At 40.5% G+C, this 20172-nt stretch overlaps 2 protein-coding genes across 9 annotated transcripts; one reads left to right on the forward strand and one right to left on the reverse strand.

The window, feature by feature from the left end:
* Positions 1-749: 749 nt before the first annotated feature.
* cbr1 (carbonyl reductase 1) lies at positions 750-6363 on the reverse strand. Of its 8 annotated transcripts, none has more exons than XM_088914889.1 (6): positions 6264-6342; positions 6029-6106; positions 4710-4847; positions 3836-4132; positions 2267-2374; positions 750-1735 (listed from the first exon to the last, which is right to left on the reverse strand). In XM_088914889.1, the coding sequence occupies exons 4-6, from the start codon at positions 4119-4121 to the stop codon at positions 1299-1301; spliced, it is 831 nt and encodes a 276-aa protein (XP_088771015.1). In that variant the 5' UTR covers positions 4122-4132; positions 4710-4847; positions 6029-6106; positions 6264-6342; the 3' UTR covers positions 750-1298. The 8 variants fall into 8 exon arrangements, with proteins under 8 accessions (XP_088771015.1, XP_088771016.1, XP_088771014.1 ...); XM_088914890.1 differs by having other exon boundaries at positions 6029-6162; positions 6264-6335; XM_088914888.1 differs by lacking the exon at positions 6029-6106 and adding an exon at positions 6107-6162 and having other exon boundaries at positions 6264-6331.
* Positions 6364-6456: 93 nt separating this feature from the next.
* setd4 (SET domain containing 4) lies at positions 6457-17734 on the forward strand. The gene is made up of 10 exons (XM_088914884.1): positions 6457-7101; positions 7964-8059; positions 8554-8591; positions 9251-9339; positions 9947-10376; positions 11496-11670; positions 12571-12652; positions 12740-12820; positions 14235-14358; positions 14657-17734. The coding sequence occupies exons 1-10, from the start codon at positions 7032-7034 to the stop codon at positions 14849-14851; spliced, it is 1380 nt and encodes a 459-aa protein (XP_088771010.1). The 5' UTR covers positions 6457-7031; the 3' UTR covers positions 14852-17734.
* The last annotated feature ends 2438 nt before the right edge of the window (positions 17735-20172 follow it).

The following is a 20172-nucleotide window of genomic DNA, read 5'->3' on the forward strand; positions in this document are numbered from 1 at the left end:
CCGTGCCCAGAGATGAACAGCTAGATGGAGGAAAAGCCTGTCTGCAATATGCAAATGTGTAAATTACATCGCATTTGCAAAGCACTCCATACCTATCATGTCATTGTTAGTCTCACTGGCCTTTATAAACAGGCCACAGCACAAGGCCATTGGAATGGTGTTTGTAACCAATAAAAAGAGGGTGATCGTCAACACAATGTTTTACTGTAACAGTGTGCTCCAGTATTTTTTTCTCAAACTGAAAATTAAGCCACTTTAGCTGAACTAAGTATAAATACACATTGGCAAAGTGAAACACTAATGCAAAAAGTTTGGAGTGCTAAGTCTTTTAATTTCAATATTGAAATTCAATATTTTGAATTACAAAGTAATTATTGTAATTCATTTGTTATTAATTGTTGTAATTTCATTATTTTCATTACCAAAGGCACTTTCTTAAGTAAAGAAACTGTGCAATGGTTAACAACAAACAGCCAAAACACTACACATAACACATTAAATTCTGTTCTTAAAACACACTTGTGATACAATTTTCATTTTTCCGGTACAATAAAAAATAACTTGCACGCAGTCACCATAGGAATATTTTATTTTTAACTTCGGAATCCTTGAGTGATGAATAGGACTGGTGATCCTACCTGCAAACATCTCAGCACTCCAAGCTTGGCTGATGGTCACTTGGCTCTGATGGCTCTCAGGTGACATTAGGAATGCATGTCAATGGCATTTTAACACCACATTAGAGCATGTTTTCTTGAGTTGTAAGAATGTTTTATTAATCAAATGTACACTCCACAGGCAACAAAATTAAACCAATTTCTGTTTATGGACTGAAGAGCTTTATATTTATGACTACATACAAGCAAAAGTTGTCTACTTTTCTCATATATGTTTCTGACAACTTTAAATGTCATTTGATTCTCGGCAAAAAATATAAGCTCCACTTTTAAGACCAGCCCACTAATGGTTGTATCCCTTCTAACATTCCCTTTAGTGTATCAAAATTACGTTAGTGTTTAGCATAGTGTGGTAAACACTATCTTCATAAGGCACTAAAATAAGAGAGAAAGAATAGTGACTTTGAAGCCATGATTCAGTTGAAGACCACTAATCATAAGCTTTGGTCAAATGTTTCCTTGAATGTCTTACTTTTTAAAGTGTTACAGGTATTCTAATTGAGGCGTATGTACTTCACAGATGATTGACAGGACCATTCTTGAGGTTCCTGACAGAGACGTTGTCAGCTGTGCTCCCCCTGTTTCAAGGCGACACACTGACACCTGCCTCCCCAGACACTCTCACCACGCCTGAACCTGCTTCTCACTGACAAACTCCCCTTGTGGCCCGTCAGCACCCGGGGGCAGGAGGGCCAGGTAGACGGGGGTGATGGCCCCCTCGTCGGGCGATTTCGTGGCCTTCGGTCCCGCCATGTCGGTTCTCACCCATCCGGGGCAGCAGGCATTGAGCAGAATGCCATCCTGCGGCCTCTCCTTCTGCAGCATCCTGGCCTGAATCCTGGACAGGACTGTCACCCCGGTTTTGGACACCCCGTAGCCCCAGTTGGGCCAGCCTCGCTGGGTGTGCACGCCGCTCTTGGCCTCCTCAACAAACCTCTCCATGAGACGCACCAGCTCCTCCTCCGTGATGTCATCGCTTCGGAACCGGGCCTGCAGCTCCGGGCTACACTGCTTCAGGGCCATAGACCCGGCAATACTGGACACATTCACCACTCGTCCTACACAGCAACACAGGCACGAACAATACCTTCAGGTTTTTTTCCCCCCAAGAACTTAAAAGTAATTTTGCTGACGCCCCCATGTGCAACTTGCCTTTGTTACGCACGTCAACTCACTGTTACCAGTCTTTTTTATAATGGGAGGGATGAGGACTCTAAGACAGGCACTTTTCAGGCCGTCTCCTTCTCTCCTACGCTATCTTGAAGGAGCCGGGGCTCCACAAGCAGGGTTCTCACTGGCAGCACATAAAGCTCAGTAGGATCATATACTTTGTGTGGGAAGGAGTCTTGAGTTGACATAACTGTATGCACAGTCTGTTTAAACCAACCAAACGAAAACTCCGGCAAATCAGAGGACCTTGGGACTAAATCATTTTATCTGGACCCACGGTAAAAAGGAATTATTTTCATGGCCACGGTTACGCAAGTTGCTTTATCTGTTTTTTCGTCAACAGCCTCTTTCAGATATTAATGCTCTCTTTCTTAAAAGTATGTTAAAGAAAAAGCTTATATTTCAAAGACTGTGCTTACCCCCTGGTTTAACGATGGGAAGAATCTCATTGCAAATGTCTCTGGTCGCAAAGAAATTTGTTCTAAGGGTTACTTCGGCTTGAATTCTGAAAGGTGTAGTGTCGTTCACTGTCGAGACAGAAATGGTCAATAATGATTCCTGCTTAGATTGGACAGACCATTGTTTTCTTCATATTTAACAACCACGCAACGTTTCAGTCTCAAGCAACTGTTGCGTGAAGAAAATAACATTTCTTAAAAACCACATTTTGAACATTTTAAATTGTTCAGCCACTAAACCAAAATGTTACTTGCTTATTTCATATTGTTTCACTTAGAAGGTTTCATTGTGCCTTTCAAAATAGTAAACATTTACTTATTGTTCCCAAAATATTTCATATAACAATTATTTTGCAAGAATTTGTATTCTTGGGGGATCAGTGTCAATTTGGAGGCAAATGTGTTTTTCTCAACAACGTTGTGTTGTCTTTCTTCTCTTTTCAGCATGGAATAAACCTATTACTTGTTCCAATATAATTACATTCCCATTTAAAGATATATATATTGAGCATCAACAGAAACGTCACAGCAACAAATTCACAAAATTAGTCAGGAAAATGGCATTTTCTGGATAAGATGTGCGGACATTTTATTGAATAAATGTCAGATGCAAATGTATTGATGAACAGGATTGATCAACTACAGGATCAGATCATCTACTGCAAAAATCATGGGCTAGGAGTGTAAGGCCACTGCAGGAAGCAATTCAAGCTGTAGATCTGAGACTCATTTATTGCACCAAGTTGCACATGCTGTGAGATTCTGCCCCATTCCTCTCACACAGCCTGGACGAGCATGTAATTGGTCACTGGTCTGTGAGCCCTAGACGTCACACATTATCCCACGGATATTTACCGTGGCTCATGTCTGGCAAGGATGGCAGCAAGTTCCAGGACTTAACGAACTTAGCACTGTGCAAACATGTTGCGATGAATCACTACAAGTGGAGTTCTGTCACAACTAAACAGTCCTGTACAGACATTTGCACCTCCTCATTATTTTGTATCTTGTACACAACAATGTGAGCACTATCACTCATTCCAGTGGCACGAAACACTGTTGTCTTGATAAGAGGTGAAATTGGTTCCTTTCTGTAATTTGCACCAGGTTCAAAATTCAAAATTCACAGGTGCTCAGTCTCCCCATGAATTTAGTGCTTATACAATCGTTAGAGTCAAAGAGTTGTATCATGGTCAGTCATGAACCAACTATTTAAAAAGACATCAAAAATATTTTAATTCATATCCTGAACCCGTATGCTTTTATTTTTGTAATATCATAAATGCAGAAATGAAGTGTTAAGTTTCTTTTGATGTTCAGTATACACTTGCAAAAATGAAAACAACAAGAACTGTCTGATCCGCCCAAGTAAACGGACACATTGTAATCGCGTTTTTTCACCTCCCTTGTTTAATGTTTGCTCAGTCACTGCCTGGACCCTCATGTCGAGCTCAAATTGCGTGACGTGGCTTGGTCCAGGCAGAGCAATTCTGTTTTGCACATTTCTTCTTCTGTTATTATTTCCATTACCTTTGAAAGCGATGCCAGCATTGTTAATGAGCACATCTATCCCACCGTATCTCTCCTTCAGGAAATCTCTCAGCGTGCGAATGCTGGTGAGGTCGGTGATGTCCAGCTGGTGGAAGAGTGGGTTCAGGCCCTCGGACTTCAGGCTCTGCACTGCTGCCTGCCCTCGCCCCACGTCCCGGGCTGTGATGTACACGTCCCCCGTGAACTGCTTGCAGAGGGCTCGCACCACCGCAAAACCAATGCCCTTGTTACTGCCAGTGACCACCGCCACTCTGGGGGTTGACATGTCTTCAGTGTCTGCACAAAGACAACTGGAATGTTATTTTGTGCATTGAAAGTTGAAGGAGGAAGATCACAGGGTTCAAAACAGGATCATCCCCATTTTACTGTTAATTTTTCTTTCTCGGTCAGGAAAAACATTGTGCTATCCCTGACTCTCTCCCCCTCTCTGCAGATATTCAAACTTTTCATCATTCTGTACTGAAACTGAAGCAATGGAATATAGGTTATACATTTCAAACAATTCCATGTGCTAAGAACAATCCTTGGCCTCTGTTAAAATATAAGGTGCTCATCTACATTACTTAACTGATCCTGAGAATTAAACTGAGTCACATTCAGTTGGGCTTGATATATTAAAACTATTAAAATTAATTTACAGCTTCTGTTGTCTCCTGGGATTTAAAGAAAGGTATTTTAACGAAAGTCTAGACTGAAAAACTTTTGTTTAGATTTAGGAAACATCTAAATTTCCAGGGAGACCTGTGTATGTTGGCTTTCGTTTCAGCAGAATTCATAATCACTAGTGCAAATTGAGGACTTATTAACCAATATACCAATATATATACAGTTTCTCCTCTATTTTAGCGCTTACCCTGTTTCTGTTTGATTTGTTAAGAGCAGCTCAGGTTAGAAGGACCAGACACAGGCTAGAATGAAAGTGTAGCAAAAGCTCCAATAGTAAGTCCCTTCCTTCTACAGAGGTCCAGTGGGTTACGGTTCTGCTAACACGCTGGAAGAAAAGAAGTTCTGACACTCAGAAACTGGCACAGGGCTGATACCCATTTCAAATTTAGCTGGACCATTAAAGAGCTAACAGCTAATTTAAAATATTCCAGACAGAATAAAAAATGAATTCAATTAGTGATTAAGAATTCAACTGAAGCATAACCCAAGGGATACAGGGGTCACCCAGTACCAGGGTTGGGGACCAGCTACAGTACCATACAATGCCCAGCTACAGTACTGATTAACACCAAGTGTGCTTATATTTACAGTACAGTTCCAAAGATGTATTTTTGACACAAAGGGAAGTTCAGATGGAAAACTTATGTAACTAGGTTTACGTAGTGCGTATCTTTATATTGAATGTTAAATGTTAAATCTTATATAATTATTATTTACCCTTAAAAAATGTCTTCCCCGAATGTACAGAACGTCAAAAAAATCATAAAACCCTTATTGTAATGTGTTTGGTCCATTAAAGCTTTATTTTTGAGTATGTCGTATACATATGTGCTAGTTTTACATTATCAACGCACATTTAAATCGTAACACGTCATTTGAATGCGCGTTCCAACGTAAACCTTTGAATTTGATATCCAAGGTCCTGCTTACTAAAAAAAAGGTCCTGTTTACTGCGCACAAATACAACGTATTCGCTATGCTCCAATGGAAACCCTCGTGGCTCATGACGTACTCATGCAAATTAAGTGGCCATATTGTCTAATATTGTATTTATCTTGTAATGTGTATAATGTCTGCAGTATTGTATTTATATTCTAATATCTATTGTAATATGTAATATGTGTTTTACTTTAGCATGAAATTTGTGCATACCTTTTCTTAATTTACCTCATAATCTTTTTTTCAAATGGAACTGTATTATGTACCCCTGATTATGTAATCTTGTGTGTATTATATATATATATTTGTTGTTGCAGTAAAAAGGTTAAAAAAGCGAGAAATCGAAAAAAAAAAGTTTCATTAAGCAAAGGCCATCTGACATTTTAAACTGTGCGGACTGGAGTACCTCTAACAAGATAGTTGCCTATTTTCTTCAAATTCTGAAACATTCTTGTGACTTAATTTTCCAAAGAAAAAAAACGATCCTGGTCCTATTTTTGCAAAACACATCAATTTATGGTACAGTCCGTTTTAAAAATAAAATGCACTCTGATATCGAATGCGTACAGTGTCCTGAACTGTCCGGTGTCGCACCCAATCTGTAGCTCCAGGATACGACCCTGGCCAATAACACCGCAGTCTCACCTGCAGGGTAGAAACTGGGTTAGTGGCTGATTTCACAGCAACTAACACACAGGGAGCTGGATACACAAGAATAAGAAATGAGATCGTATTAGAATTTGCAACTTTCTGGAGATCATTAGCATGCATTTTCTACCCAAATCCGTCGTGTAATACTGACCTGGCCAACAGAAACAGGCGCAGAAGCGAAGGACTGTAGAAAACAATAAGCAAGTGGAGCTTGAAACAACGTCCTTGCCCTCTCGCGATTCTTTCTCTCGCTGGCGGAAGTGAAAAAGCTTCTGGTTCTGCTGGAGGAGAGGAGTCGCGAAGTGTTCAACACAGAGCAGTGTGGTCTTGTGCAGGTCGGATTGGACCCATTAGCGTCCTACTGGCATGTTCACTGAAGGGTTGTATAATCATTGGACTCGTAGAAACGGATCCCTTTTCCAGTAACATCATGCACACCAGTAACTGACATTTCTTACCAGTGCTTTGTTTGGAAAACACGTTTATTTTGATCTGAGAAGGAAACACGTGGGTGGCTGACTGGTTTCTGGACTGTTTTTTTTTACGATGGACTGAACTGTAAATGTCTCATTATTTGTCCTTGGGATTAGCACGAAACACCTGCGATACCGCTCAAGATTTCAATAATTCAAAGCTGTGAATATAAATGTGAAGAAGTTATCTACTTCACATTAGAAGTTTCTCTTCTTTTCACAAGGTATTTGCTGAAAATCTAATTTGGATAGATTTTTAAAATTCTATTTGAACTAACCACGGATTTACATTTATAGTAAAGAAAGCCAATGATCACTTTATATCTACGACAAATATGAACCATTTTTGCATATTATTTTAGTGTAGTGTGGGAGACTGACGTCCGGAGTGATACGTGCAGAGCTCGTAGAGTGTATTTTGTTCTACCCGCCAAGATAAAACCGTCATGAGAAAACGACTCGGGAGAGCAGGGCGAAAAAGAAGACGTAAACACTTTGGGGATTCCGCACAAGGAGGTGAGACTGAGGCAAAACCAAAGCAGCGATCTGACATCGGGCGTCACTCTTACATAGTCAGGTTACACTGCAATTGATATGAACATTCATTCAATTAAAAAAACAAACTAACTAAAGGATTTAAGTCCGTGTGAAATTGCTGCTGGTGCTCAGAGTGGATGATTGAAGGCTGGCTTGTTAACCCGGCGCTCCAGAACCATGGCTGGCCGGCAGGGCTTTTTCTCTGTACATCACAGAGATGTTTTTTTCTTTGGTTGTCTAGGTCACTAGTTTCAAACTCAGTTCTTTCAGAGCTCGGCCTCTCCTGCTTTCTGTTTCAGCATACAGCCTGGGTAGTCAATTAATACATTAACCGAATTACTTGCTAAGTTACACATATAAAGACGTTTTCTTTAGGTCTTTTACAATTGATAATACGGCTTTATTAAAGACATATTCCTATACTGTCAAATCACCTCAAACACCCAAGTGTTTGTGAATGCTGTAGGTAGCTGGCAGTGTAGATGACAGTATGCCAACACACCTGTGCAGATCCTGTACTCTGGTGCCCAACACCTATCCTAGACACCAACAGCATTTACAGGTATCCTGAGAGCCTGCTGAGAAGCCTACGAGTATGCATCTAATCTGGAGGACATCTGGCCCTCCAGGAGTGAGAGCTCTGGTCTAGGAGGACCTCTGTCCCAGATGGCTTTCACTCCTCCCAAGTATTTTTATCCCACTGATACCCTGATACTCTCTAACTGCAACTCTGGTCAGCCAAGAGCTCATCTGAAACGCCAGTAGAAATGTGCTGACAATGACCAGATGGCCAGACGTGTGTTTGTTCCAGTGCTTACCTGTTTCTTCTTCTTTGCCTCAGTTAATCTTAGTGGGGAATCCCAGTACGTAGAGCTGAGAAGATGGTTAAAGCTGAGGGGCTTCAGCTCCACCTGCTTGATTCCAGCTCATTTTTCAGGTATTAGAAGCACTTTATTTTTCATGACGCCCCTGTGGTTCACAAGTGCATTTGTGTGTGTACCGCCCTTGATGTGTGTGTCTGATTCCTGCGGTCCAGGGTTTCCCTAGACTGAGCCTCGAGAGCAGAGGACAGGGCAGTTTGTAAGCCTTCTCAAATCAGTAGCACAGGATGTGAAGAAGAGGGTTTATTTTGCTCAATTAAGGCTTAACTGCCAAATCTCTGGGTAGGCCTGCTGTTATCCTTTTTCATTATTTACAACAAGATGATCAACTTTTCACAAATCAGAAATATCACTGTACTGTTTAATTTAGTGAGGTGTTTCCTCTGTATCTTCATACTTCATATATTTCTTAAATCAGTCCCAACACAAAAAAAGATTATTTTATTGGAATACCACAGTAAATGACAGATATTCCAAGATTGCATTTTTTAGGATGCATATTGAGTCAAAGTTATGTGCGGTCTAATTAATTACCTTTTCATGTTTTCAGACACAGGAAGAGGACTTATGACCAGCGAGACAATTGAGGTAAGTTGACTCAATACAAATGAAGGAAGGTGGCTTTAACATTTAACATTAAAATAACATCCCTTGTTTTAAATGTTACTCTTTTCTGCTTTTTCAATTATATATCCATACTGTACATTGTGTTTGCTTTCTTTGCTTGCTCTCTTTGTCTAGAAAATTTAATGTTGTATCAACATGAAGACCTAAGTCTTTTTGATAAGTGGCCTCATTAAGGTCAGAGTTTTATATTTAGAGTTTAGGTTTTTACTACCAGCATGCAAAACCTAGCACTTATTTATATCTGCCACGTGTTTGCACTGTGATGTATTTTATCTAAATCTTTTTGAATTTCATTTATTGCTTCTAGTACTTATTGATCCTCATAATGTAGTATCATCCATAAAATTGACTTGTTTGCTGATATACCAGAATCTAGATTATTGATATAAATGATCTAGTTTTTGTTATAGATAGTATATAATATACAAATGTATTTAGAAAGAAATTATAAAAAGCTATATACAGTTGTACTTAAAATGTATTTGGTATAAATGTGGAAGACAGTGCAGATTTTCTTTTAGAAAGACATTTAATACTACTGTATATGTCTATGAGCTGTATGTGTATATAGACCAACAGAAATATGAGGGGAAATAAAATCAAGTTTGCCCTTCTTCTAGGCTGGGGACCTGATTATTTCTTTACCTGAAAAATGCCTGCTGTCCACATCCACAGTGCTGAGAAGCCATATGGGTGAACTTATTAAAAGGTACAATGGAGTATCTGCTCAAAGAGTGTGAATGTTGCTGCTAGCTGGTAAGGTAGATGATATTATGCCACGACACCTGTACAGATCCTGTACTTTTGGTTTCTAACAAGATGCCACAGCATCTTCAGGTGTTCACTGCTCTTGAACACAGAAAGGCTTAATGGAATTAATAACCTTAAGTGGGCCAGTTGGACATTTTTGAAATTCCTTTAGCACATGAGGAGGGTTTGGAGTAGGACAAAGGAGTGTAGTGCTCCATGCCCATTAATATGAACAGCTGGCCTCTGATCCAATTTTCCTTAAGTGAGTATCTTAGATAGATAAGACTTTATTAATCCCGTAGGGAAATTGATGTGTTACATCAATCTTCTTGGTTCCACACAGTTGTAAGCTATTGAACACAGTCTCTGTCATGTCTCAAAATTCAGCTCTGCTTCTCAACTTGATAACTAACCAAAGCACAAGTGACTATTGGACACCAACTGGTAATTATTGGGATCAGGACAAGAGGCAAGTCAGTTCCAGAGAGAAGATCCTGTTCTTAGTCCCAGTGTATGAAGTTACATCTCAAAGAAATGTGTCACTATTTAAAGCTTTATGTTGGCAGGTGGAAGCCTCCAGTGTCTCCTTTGCTGGCCCTCTGTACATTTCTCATCTCTGAAAGGCATTCTGGGACCAGATCTTTGTGGAAGCCCTACATTGATGTTCTGCCCAAAACATATACATGTCCTGTCTATTTTTCTGAAGACACAGTGAACCTCTTACCTGCAGCTCTTAGAAAAAAAGCTCTGAAGCAGAGAGAGACAGTTCAGGAGCTGTACGAGTCTGCAGTTTCATTTTTTAAGTCTCTTCAGCCCTTGTTCAGCCAATCAGTGGAAAATATTTTTACCCAGGATGCCTTGTGCTGGGCCTGGTGCAGCGTCAACACTCGCACTGTGTACATGAAACACCCTCAGAGCGATTTCCTTTCCATGGAGCCAGATGTGTATGCCTTGGCTCCCTATCTAGATCTCCTCAACCACTGTCCAGATGTGCAGGTAAGACAGGTGATGTGTTTGCAGGAGAAGGTGGCAGAGTTGGTCAAGAGTACTGCACACTCTTCACCAATTTCTTCCTGAAACAGTTCACAATGACTTCAAGGCTTATAGAGGAACTGCAACTCTGTGTTTGTATTTCAGGGTTAGAAAGAATTGGCATGGATGAGTCCATTTCAAAACCATTCCATTTCAAACCACAATAAAAGTAAAATGTACTCAGTAACGTGTAAAACCTCCAGTTTACGTAACAAAATAGACAAGATTTCCAGGTATGTGCAAAACTATTTTCTGCGATTCTGAACGAGCCAACAAAACTTCCAGTGACTTGAAGCAGCCCTATTACATTATAAAGAAGCAGTCTCGTGAATAAATCTCTTTTAATCCAATAGAAATATTACTCTCGACTTCAAGACGGTTTTGCCAATAAATGGAACTTACTAGTTAACTCTGCATGCAGATCACGTTGGAAACTTTCTGCGGTGAAATATCTGCTGTAGTCTTTTTAATTTGCTCATACGTTGCATTACATTAGTCTTTACGGTGACTAATGAGCAGGAAGGGCTGCATCAGGTCACAATTCATGGGAACTCTCATGTTGTTCCATGTTTGTGACAACATGGCGACTTACAGTACTTTCAAAAAGATTTTGTGCTTAATTCCAAATTTGTAAAACTTTTCTATACAGTCAATGAATTTATTTTGTTACTGAGATTTAATAACCGGTCTGAAAAATTGGGACTGCAGTTCCCCTCTAACATAATGTACAACCTTAGTAAACAAATATATGTTTTTAGTGAAGTTTATCATAAAGTTGTAAAAATCTTTGAATAAACCACAATAGTTATCTCACACAGGGAATTGCTCAGCTATATTTCTAGTTATTTATTCTTATACATTAGACATTGATATATTGCTTTAGTCTTACTGTGTTTTATTTTCTTAGCAATTAAATCCAGTTGTGTGTTAAGTATCACACTTATCACTCTTCTTGGTGCAGGACAGAGGATAGGTTCCTTAAAATCATTAAGCCACGTTCACAGTATTTGTGGCTGAGTATTGTATTGTAGTATTGCGTCCACTGGGCCCCTGAGCTCTGTGAGCACACCCACTGCCTTGCAGGTTGAAGCTGCTTTCAGCGAGCAGAGCAGATGCTACGAGATCAGGAGTGGCTCTGGCTGCAGGAGGCGTGAGCAGGTCTTCATCTGCTATGGGCCCCACGATAACCAGCGCCTGCTGCTGGAGTACGGCTTCGTTGCCCGGGGCAACCCGCACGGCGTGGTTTACGTGGAGCGAGGTGAGGGAACGGTGCATCGTGCCTCCTTGTGGGGGAAAAGCCGGCTGCCGCGTGGCTCGAGCAGCGGCGCCGTTTCTGAGCGCAAGGCTAAACCCATCGGCCCCGGCGTCCCGGGTTCCGGCCTCGATTATGACCAGGTGTCCGGCAGGGCCCGGGCCTGTAAAACGGCAGTGATGCTCTCGCACTTGGCAGTCCATCTCCTCCAAGGCGCTGCGCAGCGGGAAGTGAGTGAGAAATGAGCAGCACTGGCAGATGGGTGGTGCGTAGGAGCTCGTGTGCACACCCTCCCTCTCCCTGGCAGTGTGGGAGCAGTTGCTGTCAAGCCAAGTCAGAACTAAATTGGGTGGGCACATGATTAAAAAAACAATGTAGGTAATTACTTTTTCTAAATATAAAGCTGCTGCTCAGCTCGTCTCATAGTATTCCATGCACAGGTCCTGGTCTTCCCTTGCGTTTTGTATTTACAGTAGGCTTAGTTGACCTTCCTCTTTATTTTTGATCTTGGCATAAAATGATGGCCATTTTCAGAAAGACAATGAGAATTTACATTGATGAACAACACCTACTACGATAAATGTTCATTATGTATGATGCTTATTAATATACACCTACTACAGTATATTATGTCCAAAGCCATCCATGCAAAGACCGTAATTTTTCATTTTTTTATCTTTGTATCCTGGTCTTTTTTCTATATGGTTCCTTTCCTATAATTTAGTATTCATATATGTTAAGGCACTGTTTACTCTGCGTTCATGGTTCTTTCACAGGGCAAAAAATAATTTATTTTAACTTGTTTGTTAAAACCAATATAGTTACATCCACTCTAGATAGGTATGGGCTGTAAATAGACATCTTCTCCTTTAATAGGTAAATCTGACACATTTGTCTCATTTTCAGAGGACCTTCAGTTGTGCCTTACAAGGAGAGATCAGCAGATCACTCAGAAGCTGATGTTTTTAAAGGATCATGACTTTTCAGAGTGAGTGTTTATACACCAGAGCTCTTCTTTGAGCTGTGCAGTGGAGAGTGTGCTTTAACTCCTCCCTCTCACCTTGTCACATGACAGGAACCTGACCTTTGGGCTTGACGGTCCTTCCTGGACACTGCTGATGGCACTCAGGCTGCTTTCCCTCCAACCTGACGAGTTGTAAGTTAGCACTCTTTAGAATTGACACACTTATGTAATGGAGTCCGTTGGCTCATCGATAACCCAGTAACTTAGTCTACGTAGCTTTTGGTTAGTGTTTCACTGCTGGAACATAAGAGAGATTACAAACAAGTGGAGAGGATTCGTCCCATCTTGCCCACTTGGCTGCTAGTGTGTAATTGATCAAATGATTTCACGTTCCTGGTTCTTGGAAAAAGCTGGCTAGCCACAAGGCTGGTCTAATGGTCTAATAAAGACTCCCACAACACTCTTGAGTAAAAAAGTGCCTCCTGTTCTCAGCTTTCAGTGCACTTTGATGTTGTTTCCACTAGTGTCCTCTGGTTCACTGTTCATTCTAAGGAAGCACTGTGCCTCAGCATTTGGTAAAATCTTGAATAAGGTCCTCTCATAGTCATCTTTGTTCAAGACTTTGAGATTCAGTTGTGTTAGCCTGTCATGAATAGGATTTTATTTGAAGCTTAGGAATCTATCTGCATGGCGATAAAAAAGTGATTCATAGCTATGGCCAAATGTTTTTGAAACTATGGTACTGCTCAGAAATATAGTCAGAACGTGGCCTTCCTGTTGATCAAACACATTTCCAGAGGAAGCCCATGAGAACTCAAGGAGAACATACAAAACTCCAAGCAGATAGCACCGCAGGAATTGAACCCAGGGCACTGAGATGTCAGAATGCTAACCACTGCTCCACTGTGCCACGTTATATGTGTTGTATGAATATAAAAATCACCCTGTAGCTTTACATATCTCTTGTCAGGTAGCAAGATACTTGGAACCATGTGACCAAAATGAGCAACCAAGTTCTGGAGAACTCTTATCAGTTCACAAATAAATCAATCAGCAAGTGAGCTAATTAGAAGAATGAACCTGCAGAGAAGATACTAAAAGGCCCGCATGTGTAGAATCTATAAATCATGGAAATGTCTTTGTGACTTAAAAACTGGAGAGATTTTAGCGTGTTTAAAGTCTACCGTCTTTCCCGCAATCAGACTAGACAACAAAGGAAACATCAGGATGCATCACATATAGTGTTCTTCTAATCAGTGTCTGTAGAGTGAAAGAGGAGACTGTTATCTGTCCTGGGATTCAAAAATATAATAAATCTAGGGATTTCAAGAAGAAAATCTGTATTGGTTTCTTTTCTAGCTATTCTGTTAGATGGATTTTAAACTAAAACAGCTCAGTAAGTATTCCAGAACAAGCAGTGCAGTGCAATAAAATACAAAAATACTACAAATGTATATTCACTTAATGCTAAATGTTTATGAAAATAATTCACATGAGCACCGAATCAATAACTCTTTTTAAGACACCAGTCCTCAAGGAAGCTCTTGCTCTATGCGTTTCCTGCAGAGAAACTCCATCACCTGTCTGTTTCCTGTTCCCCCTGCAGTTCCTCCTGGAAGAGAGTCCTGCTCGGCGCTCCCGTCTCCCACAGCTGTGAACAGCACAGTTTTCACCTGGCTGCAGTTTTGTGTCAGCACCTCATTGATGCGAATACCAAGGCCCTGGAGAAGGTGTCTCTCTTGCTTGGATTTGTGTTATCACAAAAAAAGTAACTGTAACAATTTCACACATCTTCACCAGGAGAACGGTCTGTTTTATGGCTGGAGAGTGTGAGGGGGTTACAGAGGTGTAGCCCACAGCAGAGTGAGGGGGGTATATGGTGGCAATACCGAATGTTGACTGATAGTTTCTGACTGTAAATCTGAGAGGGTATAAACACAGAAAACAAAAACAGTGATTTCATACTTGTAAACAAGACAGTTCTGTCTCCAATAACATTTTTCTTTGAAATGGATTTTTGTTTTCCAGATATATGTTATGAAGGGAAGAGCGTCAGTTTCTCTCAGGCATCAGCTGGACCTAGTGGAATCTCTGAGGAATGAGGAACAGAGAATCCTGCACTGTTCATTGGACATGCTGAAAAGGGACGAGACAATGACGTTCGTGGAAGACAGCTTATGTTCAATGAGCGGAGGTTCACAGATCAGCAGTAGACCTTGTTAAGGCCTGAATACAGACATTGCTGCCTAAATGAGACAGTCCTGCTGGCCCTTAGGTGTAACATAAACCCATGTTATTACACAATTGGGTACATCTGTAGTCAGTCTAATTGCATGATAATGTGGATATATGGTTCTGAACATAGTTGTTCAGATGTGCATTTTATTTCTTGTATATACTTAGTGGAAGTATACACTTCTTAAGAAAAGTAGCATTTTTTAATTTACTGACCTGTTTTGAACTTTTTCATAAACATATAAATACATAAAACAGAACGATGTTAAAAGAAAGACTACAACAGAACAATTTGCAATTACCCAAGGAATTGAGGCTGGCTGAAGGAAAAATGAAAAAAATGAAATATTTAGTCGTCCTGCGATAGATTAACAGGAATTCTGGCTTTAGGAGGACAAGAGGTTTTCTATGATGAAATTCAGGATGTGCCCTTCTGTGGGATATATTTCTTTGTCCTTCCTGTCTGATTAGCAGATGGGAGTGATCACAATCCTTGAGATGTGAAAAGGCATTTTTTCCTCTGTGACAGCATGTCCAGATGTTTTGTCTCATTTTCAAAACTGCATTCGTCAACTCTTTTCTCTTCCGAACTCTCTGTTTTTTATTTTTTAGTACTTTGTTTTCCTTACTTTTTTCCAAACTCGATCAAAAAGTGTGACACAGTGCTGTTAGTACAGCTACCTCTCTGGTCCTGGTTTTGCTTCTTGTGTGTTTCTGTGGAACCTTCTGCCTGAAGGGAGACTGCATTTGTCAGAGGACAGGTCTATTGATTCCCGATCCCCCAAGGCAGAAGGTGAGGGTGACAAATCTAGGGATCCCTGATCACTCCTACAGATTACAAATCTGTCTGATCATCCCTGATGATCAATGTCGGAGGTCAATTTCCAGTTGCTCACACTGGAGGGACTTAGATTAGCCAATCATGTCCCCTTATCTAAGCCTGTGTGATTTCATGGTAATGAGAGGAAGTCGACTGAATGACCTTTAAAATAGGTCAGGAATACAAATATTTTTCAGTGATAACAGTCTTGTTAACTTACTAGATCAAAGCTGGATGGATCCCTATGATGTAAGGTGGGTCCATCCTGCCCGGTGTATCATACAGTATCATTTATGCACAAGTGCATATCAGTCAGGCCCACGTGAAACATCATCTGTCACATGATTCCACAATAATACAGCAACTAATTGCTGGTCTAATTCTGTATGACATCCTCGTACTTTTGACCCGGAGGCAAACAGTCACCGAGATGTAGGCAGTGTGCTACTGGGCTGAAACATGATTTAAAATCTGTCATCAGAGAAACTGAGGGGGGAGTGACTTTTAACTCCAGGGTTCAGTCCAGCATGCAAGCTGTTAGCAGGCATCAATGTCTACTAATAAGCATTTGGTACTAATTATTGCATGTGCCAAAAGCCAAAGATATGGCACAGCGATTTGCCAGATGACACTTGTAAAGAGCTGTGGGCTTGCGTTCGGTTCTTTCACTGTACATGTAGCTCGCACTTGCACGCCATGTGTTCCAGCACCTCACGCACAGTGCCACAAGTGACGCAGTGGAATGCCTGTCTCCTTCCTGCCGGTCTTTGTGCTCTTCAAGCAGCTTGAGCCCACTCTACGTCTTTACCGTGTCCAGCATTTGAACTCTCGGCCTGGCCCTGCTTCAGACAGCTTTTATTAAATTTAGTCTGGTGACTGTGTATACAAAGGGAGAACAGGACTATTTTACAAGCCCTATTTATTCTTTTTGACTTTTTAAAATGCCTATGACAAATTCCTAAACATACAGTAATACTGTAAAGCTTATGACTACTGATGGACATTAAAGGCCCTTAGGGAAGGGAATACTGAGTAAAGTTATACAGCAGGCAACATTGTGGAGCAGTGGATAGGAATCTGGATTTGTAACTGGAAGACTGAGGGTTAAAATCCCAGGTGACGCAATGCTATTGTACCTTTGAGTGAGGAACTTCATCATTATTGTTCCAGTAAAATATCCAGCTGCATAAATGGATGCCAATGTAAGTCGCTTTGGATAAAAGCATCAGCTGAGTAAGTTAGTAAATATACTGAACCCACATCATCTACAGTAATTATGGTGTGGTTGTAGTTCATTGTATCCCTCTGCAGATTTTCTATTCCTTGATTACATTTTTTTTTGGCTCAAGTCTCATAAATTAAAATACTTTTGATTAACACAGCTCATGAAAAAAAAGGGTCACAGCACAAAACGATACAACGCCACAAGATTTTGGCTTGCTTCATTTACTGTTTCTTGTGTCACAAAAAAATGCTGGAATGAAAAATATTAGTAGAATCACCAACAGGTCAATGAGCAGTAGTTTTACAGGTCAGATTTGGACTAACTTGGGCCATGGTCTCTCGGTGGCATATGAGTAGCGCGCCTCTGCTCCAATCAGCGCTGAGTCTTCGCTAGGAGGCGGTGCTGCCTGTGTCGTGTTGGAGGATGACTGGCTCTAAGGTGGGCAGAAGGAGGTGTTTGTAGCCGAGAGATGAGATGTGAAAACACAGATGTGTCTGTACCAATTTGGGTGGGTATATCAAAGTTAATGAAAGCACTGAAATAACTGGTTTTATTTTTAAAAGAATTATTAAAAAAAACTTCCTGCAGTACAAATCCCTAAATAAACCCAACCTGTAAGTATATATGTATATATGAATACAACATATGATGAATTTTTCCTTCTATGTGTGCTGTTATCGAGTGTTTTATCATACACAGCCTCTATGGTTAAAATTGCTTATATACTAGCTCTTTGAAGTACTATGTAAAAAAGCAGTAAAATTATTTGCTTCTTCGGTACAAGTCATATACAGTATGTTGACATTAAATTTTATCCTTCATTCAATTGAGGTCATTTCCTGTAGGGGGCACTCTCTGTACGTTTCTGACAAAAGGGACAACAACAGCTCAATGGACAAGAGGACACTGAGAATTGTCTGTAAAATAATCACTTATCTCTACTGCAGTTACGGATATGATTTTTAGTTAGTCTTTAAACCAGGATTTTTTAGCCCAAGTCAGATAACTACTAATCCACCACTTATATATGTTACTGTTTCAGTGTTGTAATGTGCCATTCATGATCTGTGAAACCAGCAGTACATACAGTATATGTATCTGCTTTTCAATATACGAACTACATCTCCCTGTATTTCACAGAGTTTACAATTCACATGGGCATAACATAAAGACAGCAGAGCACTAATGCACTCTGTAAATAAAATCCCTATCACGTTCTGAATCACATTTGGAATGGAAAAGGATATAAATGTTCGGCCAGGTGAATGTCTTGCTTTCATTCACCCATGCTTTGATCTGGAATCTGGAGGTCACATCTAGGTTAACCTCTCACACTTGGCTGCATCCTCTGCAGTTCATGTCTGAAATAAAAACAACTGCAGTAATGCTGAAACAGGCTTCAAACAAAATTCCCTAAGGTGCAGCAAGTATTTTTTCATAACCTATCCTGCAGAAAACGAGAGCTGAAGTACGGAAAGAATACCAATATTTTTTATAATAGCATGTGGGCTTTCTCAGGAGAGATGAGGCCACAGCCCCAGTAAACAAGTTGTTTGCGTTTGTTGGTCAACATCTGCTGACCAGAACAGGGAGCCATTCTGATGCAAACATGGATCCACACACGTGGGCTGGGAACCTCAGCCAACAACTGGTTGCTAGTAGGGTCTGCCAACTTGAAATGGGTGTGACTGCCCATGCCGTCTGCTCACAGTACCCATGACCCCTGCACACTATATTTTCAAAGCCAGAAAACATTTTCCATGAATATTTCCTCACATTTGCCAATGCGTTATACACAAACAACAGGCTGCCCTTGTGAACACTTGGGTGAGAACGTACATAGTTTGAGTGTCTGTGTGTGGAGTGGAAAAGGGGTGATCTTGACTCCTCCTACCATGGAGCGAGTCGAAAAGAAGTGTCACCAGGCATATGACCTCTTATCAGTTGTTTTAAGTGCTTTTTGAAACATGCCAGACATCAGTACGTTCACTACACATTGCTAAAATGCCAAACCTGGCATACTGCATCAGCACTTTAACACAACAAAGAGAATGACAGTGAAAAGTTGTATGTTCTATTGTTTGGTATAAAGGAAATAACACCTGCCACTTTACTTATTTTCATTTTTTTTATAAAAATGATAAAACAACAAGTCCGTTGGTATAACATCTTCAATCTAAAAAATACTTTTAAGGCCGGACTCCTGCGGTCAGAGATGTGTCACTTGATTAGCGGTTGAACCCTGTTTAAGCTGTGAGTGTAGGAAGCTGGGGGCAGCAGGAAAAGGCACTAGAGCATCCTTTTCTGACAGGATGAAGAGCAGGTGAAGAGAGACACTGGCCCGGCCCTATAAACAGGCACATCTGCAGTGCCAGTGTGCCCAGTTGGGCTCTTGGAGAATAATTCTTAAGTTTAAAGAATTTAAACATTAAGTTTATTTTGGAAAACTCAGGCTTCTAAATATCTTGGGTTTCTAATGCCATCTTTTTAAATTTATTTAAAAAACTCTTTACAGGAGATTTTCATTAAGATCAAGGATGTAAATTATTTTTTTTTTACCTGAAAATTTAAATTGTAGAAGGAGTTTATACACATTTATGATATTAGAAAAGTCTGATATTAACTGAGACTGCTTTACTGTTTCCAAATTCAGGTATTTCACGGAGCAGTTTTTTCAGATTAAGTCCAAACAGTTTTTCAGGGCTTAGGTGGTAGCTGCAGCAGTGTCAGCTGCTGCATTTTCTGTAAGAGGAACTACTTTCAGGGTTTCAGTGTATTTTAAGAACAAACACATCGCTATAACTGTATGTAAACGTTAATTAGGCCTGGCCACTTCACAACAGTACCATCTCAAGAGGCTTCTAATTCCGTTTTGTGTAGGTGAAGTCAATGCTGGCATCCATGAAGTTCAAGTAGTAGGGAGCATGTGTTGGCTGCAAAGGAACAGATAAAGGTTTATTCCATGCTGAAAGGAAAGGAAAAGAAAAGTGACACAACAGGCATGGTGTGACATCTGAAGAAGGCCCCACAGACTAAATGTTTTGTCTTTTCTTTTCCTTTCAGCATGGAATAAACCTTTAGCTGTTTCTTTGGGATCCGTGGACAGCTGTTTCTCCCTTATTAGGTGTCCTGCCTAAGTCTGTACCAGCTTTCTCTGATTTAATGCATGCTCTCTAGTGATTTCCACATTCTCGCATCGTGAAACAACCAGAGCTAATTAATGTTCACATTTCCCTAAATCTGCAGGAACCTTTGTGGAACATT

The sequence above is a fragment of the Atractosteus spatula genome, chromosome 4, assembly GCF_055471065.1.
Source record: "Atractosteus spatula isolate fAtrSpa1 chromosome 4, fAtrSpa1.hap1, whole genome shotgun sequence".
Classification (NCBI taxonomy): Eukaryota; Metazoa; Chordata; class Actinopteri; order Semionotiformes; family Lepisosteidae; genus Atractosteus; species Atractosteus spatula.

What these genes read in the sequence shown, in the direction of transcription:
- cbr1 (XM_088914892.1), bottom strand. Translation starts at nt 4,121, where the DNA reads ATGTCAACCCCCAGAGTGGCGGTGGTCACTGGCAGTAACAAGGGCATT. An exon ending in TGCTGGCATCGCTTTCAAAG is followed by an intron (nt 2,375 to 3,835) that starts GTAATGGAAATA and finishes CTGTCTCGACAG; the next exon opens with TGAACGACACTACACCTTTC. An exon ending in TCCCATCGTTAAACCAGGGG is followed by an intron (nt 1,736 to 2,266) that starts GTAAGCACAGTC and finishes GTTGCTGTGTAG; the next exon opens with GACGAGTGGTGAATGTGTCC.
- setd4 (XM_088914884.1), top strand. Translation starts at nt 7,032, where the DNA reads ATGAGAAAACGACTCGGGAGAGCAGGGCGAAAAAGAAGACGTAAACAC. An exon ending in ATGGGTGAACTTATTAAAAG is followed by an intron (nt 9,340 to 9,946) that starts GTACAATGGAGT and finishes TTATGTTGGCAG; the next exon opens with GTGGAAGCCTCCAGTGTCTC. An exon ending in AAGGATCATGACTTTTCAGA is followed by an intron (nt 12,653 to 12,739) that starts GTGAGTGTTTAT and finishes GTCACATGACAG; the next exon opens with GAACCTGACCTTTGGGCTTG.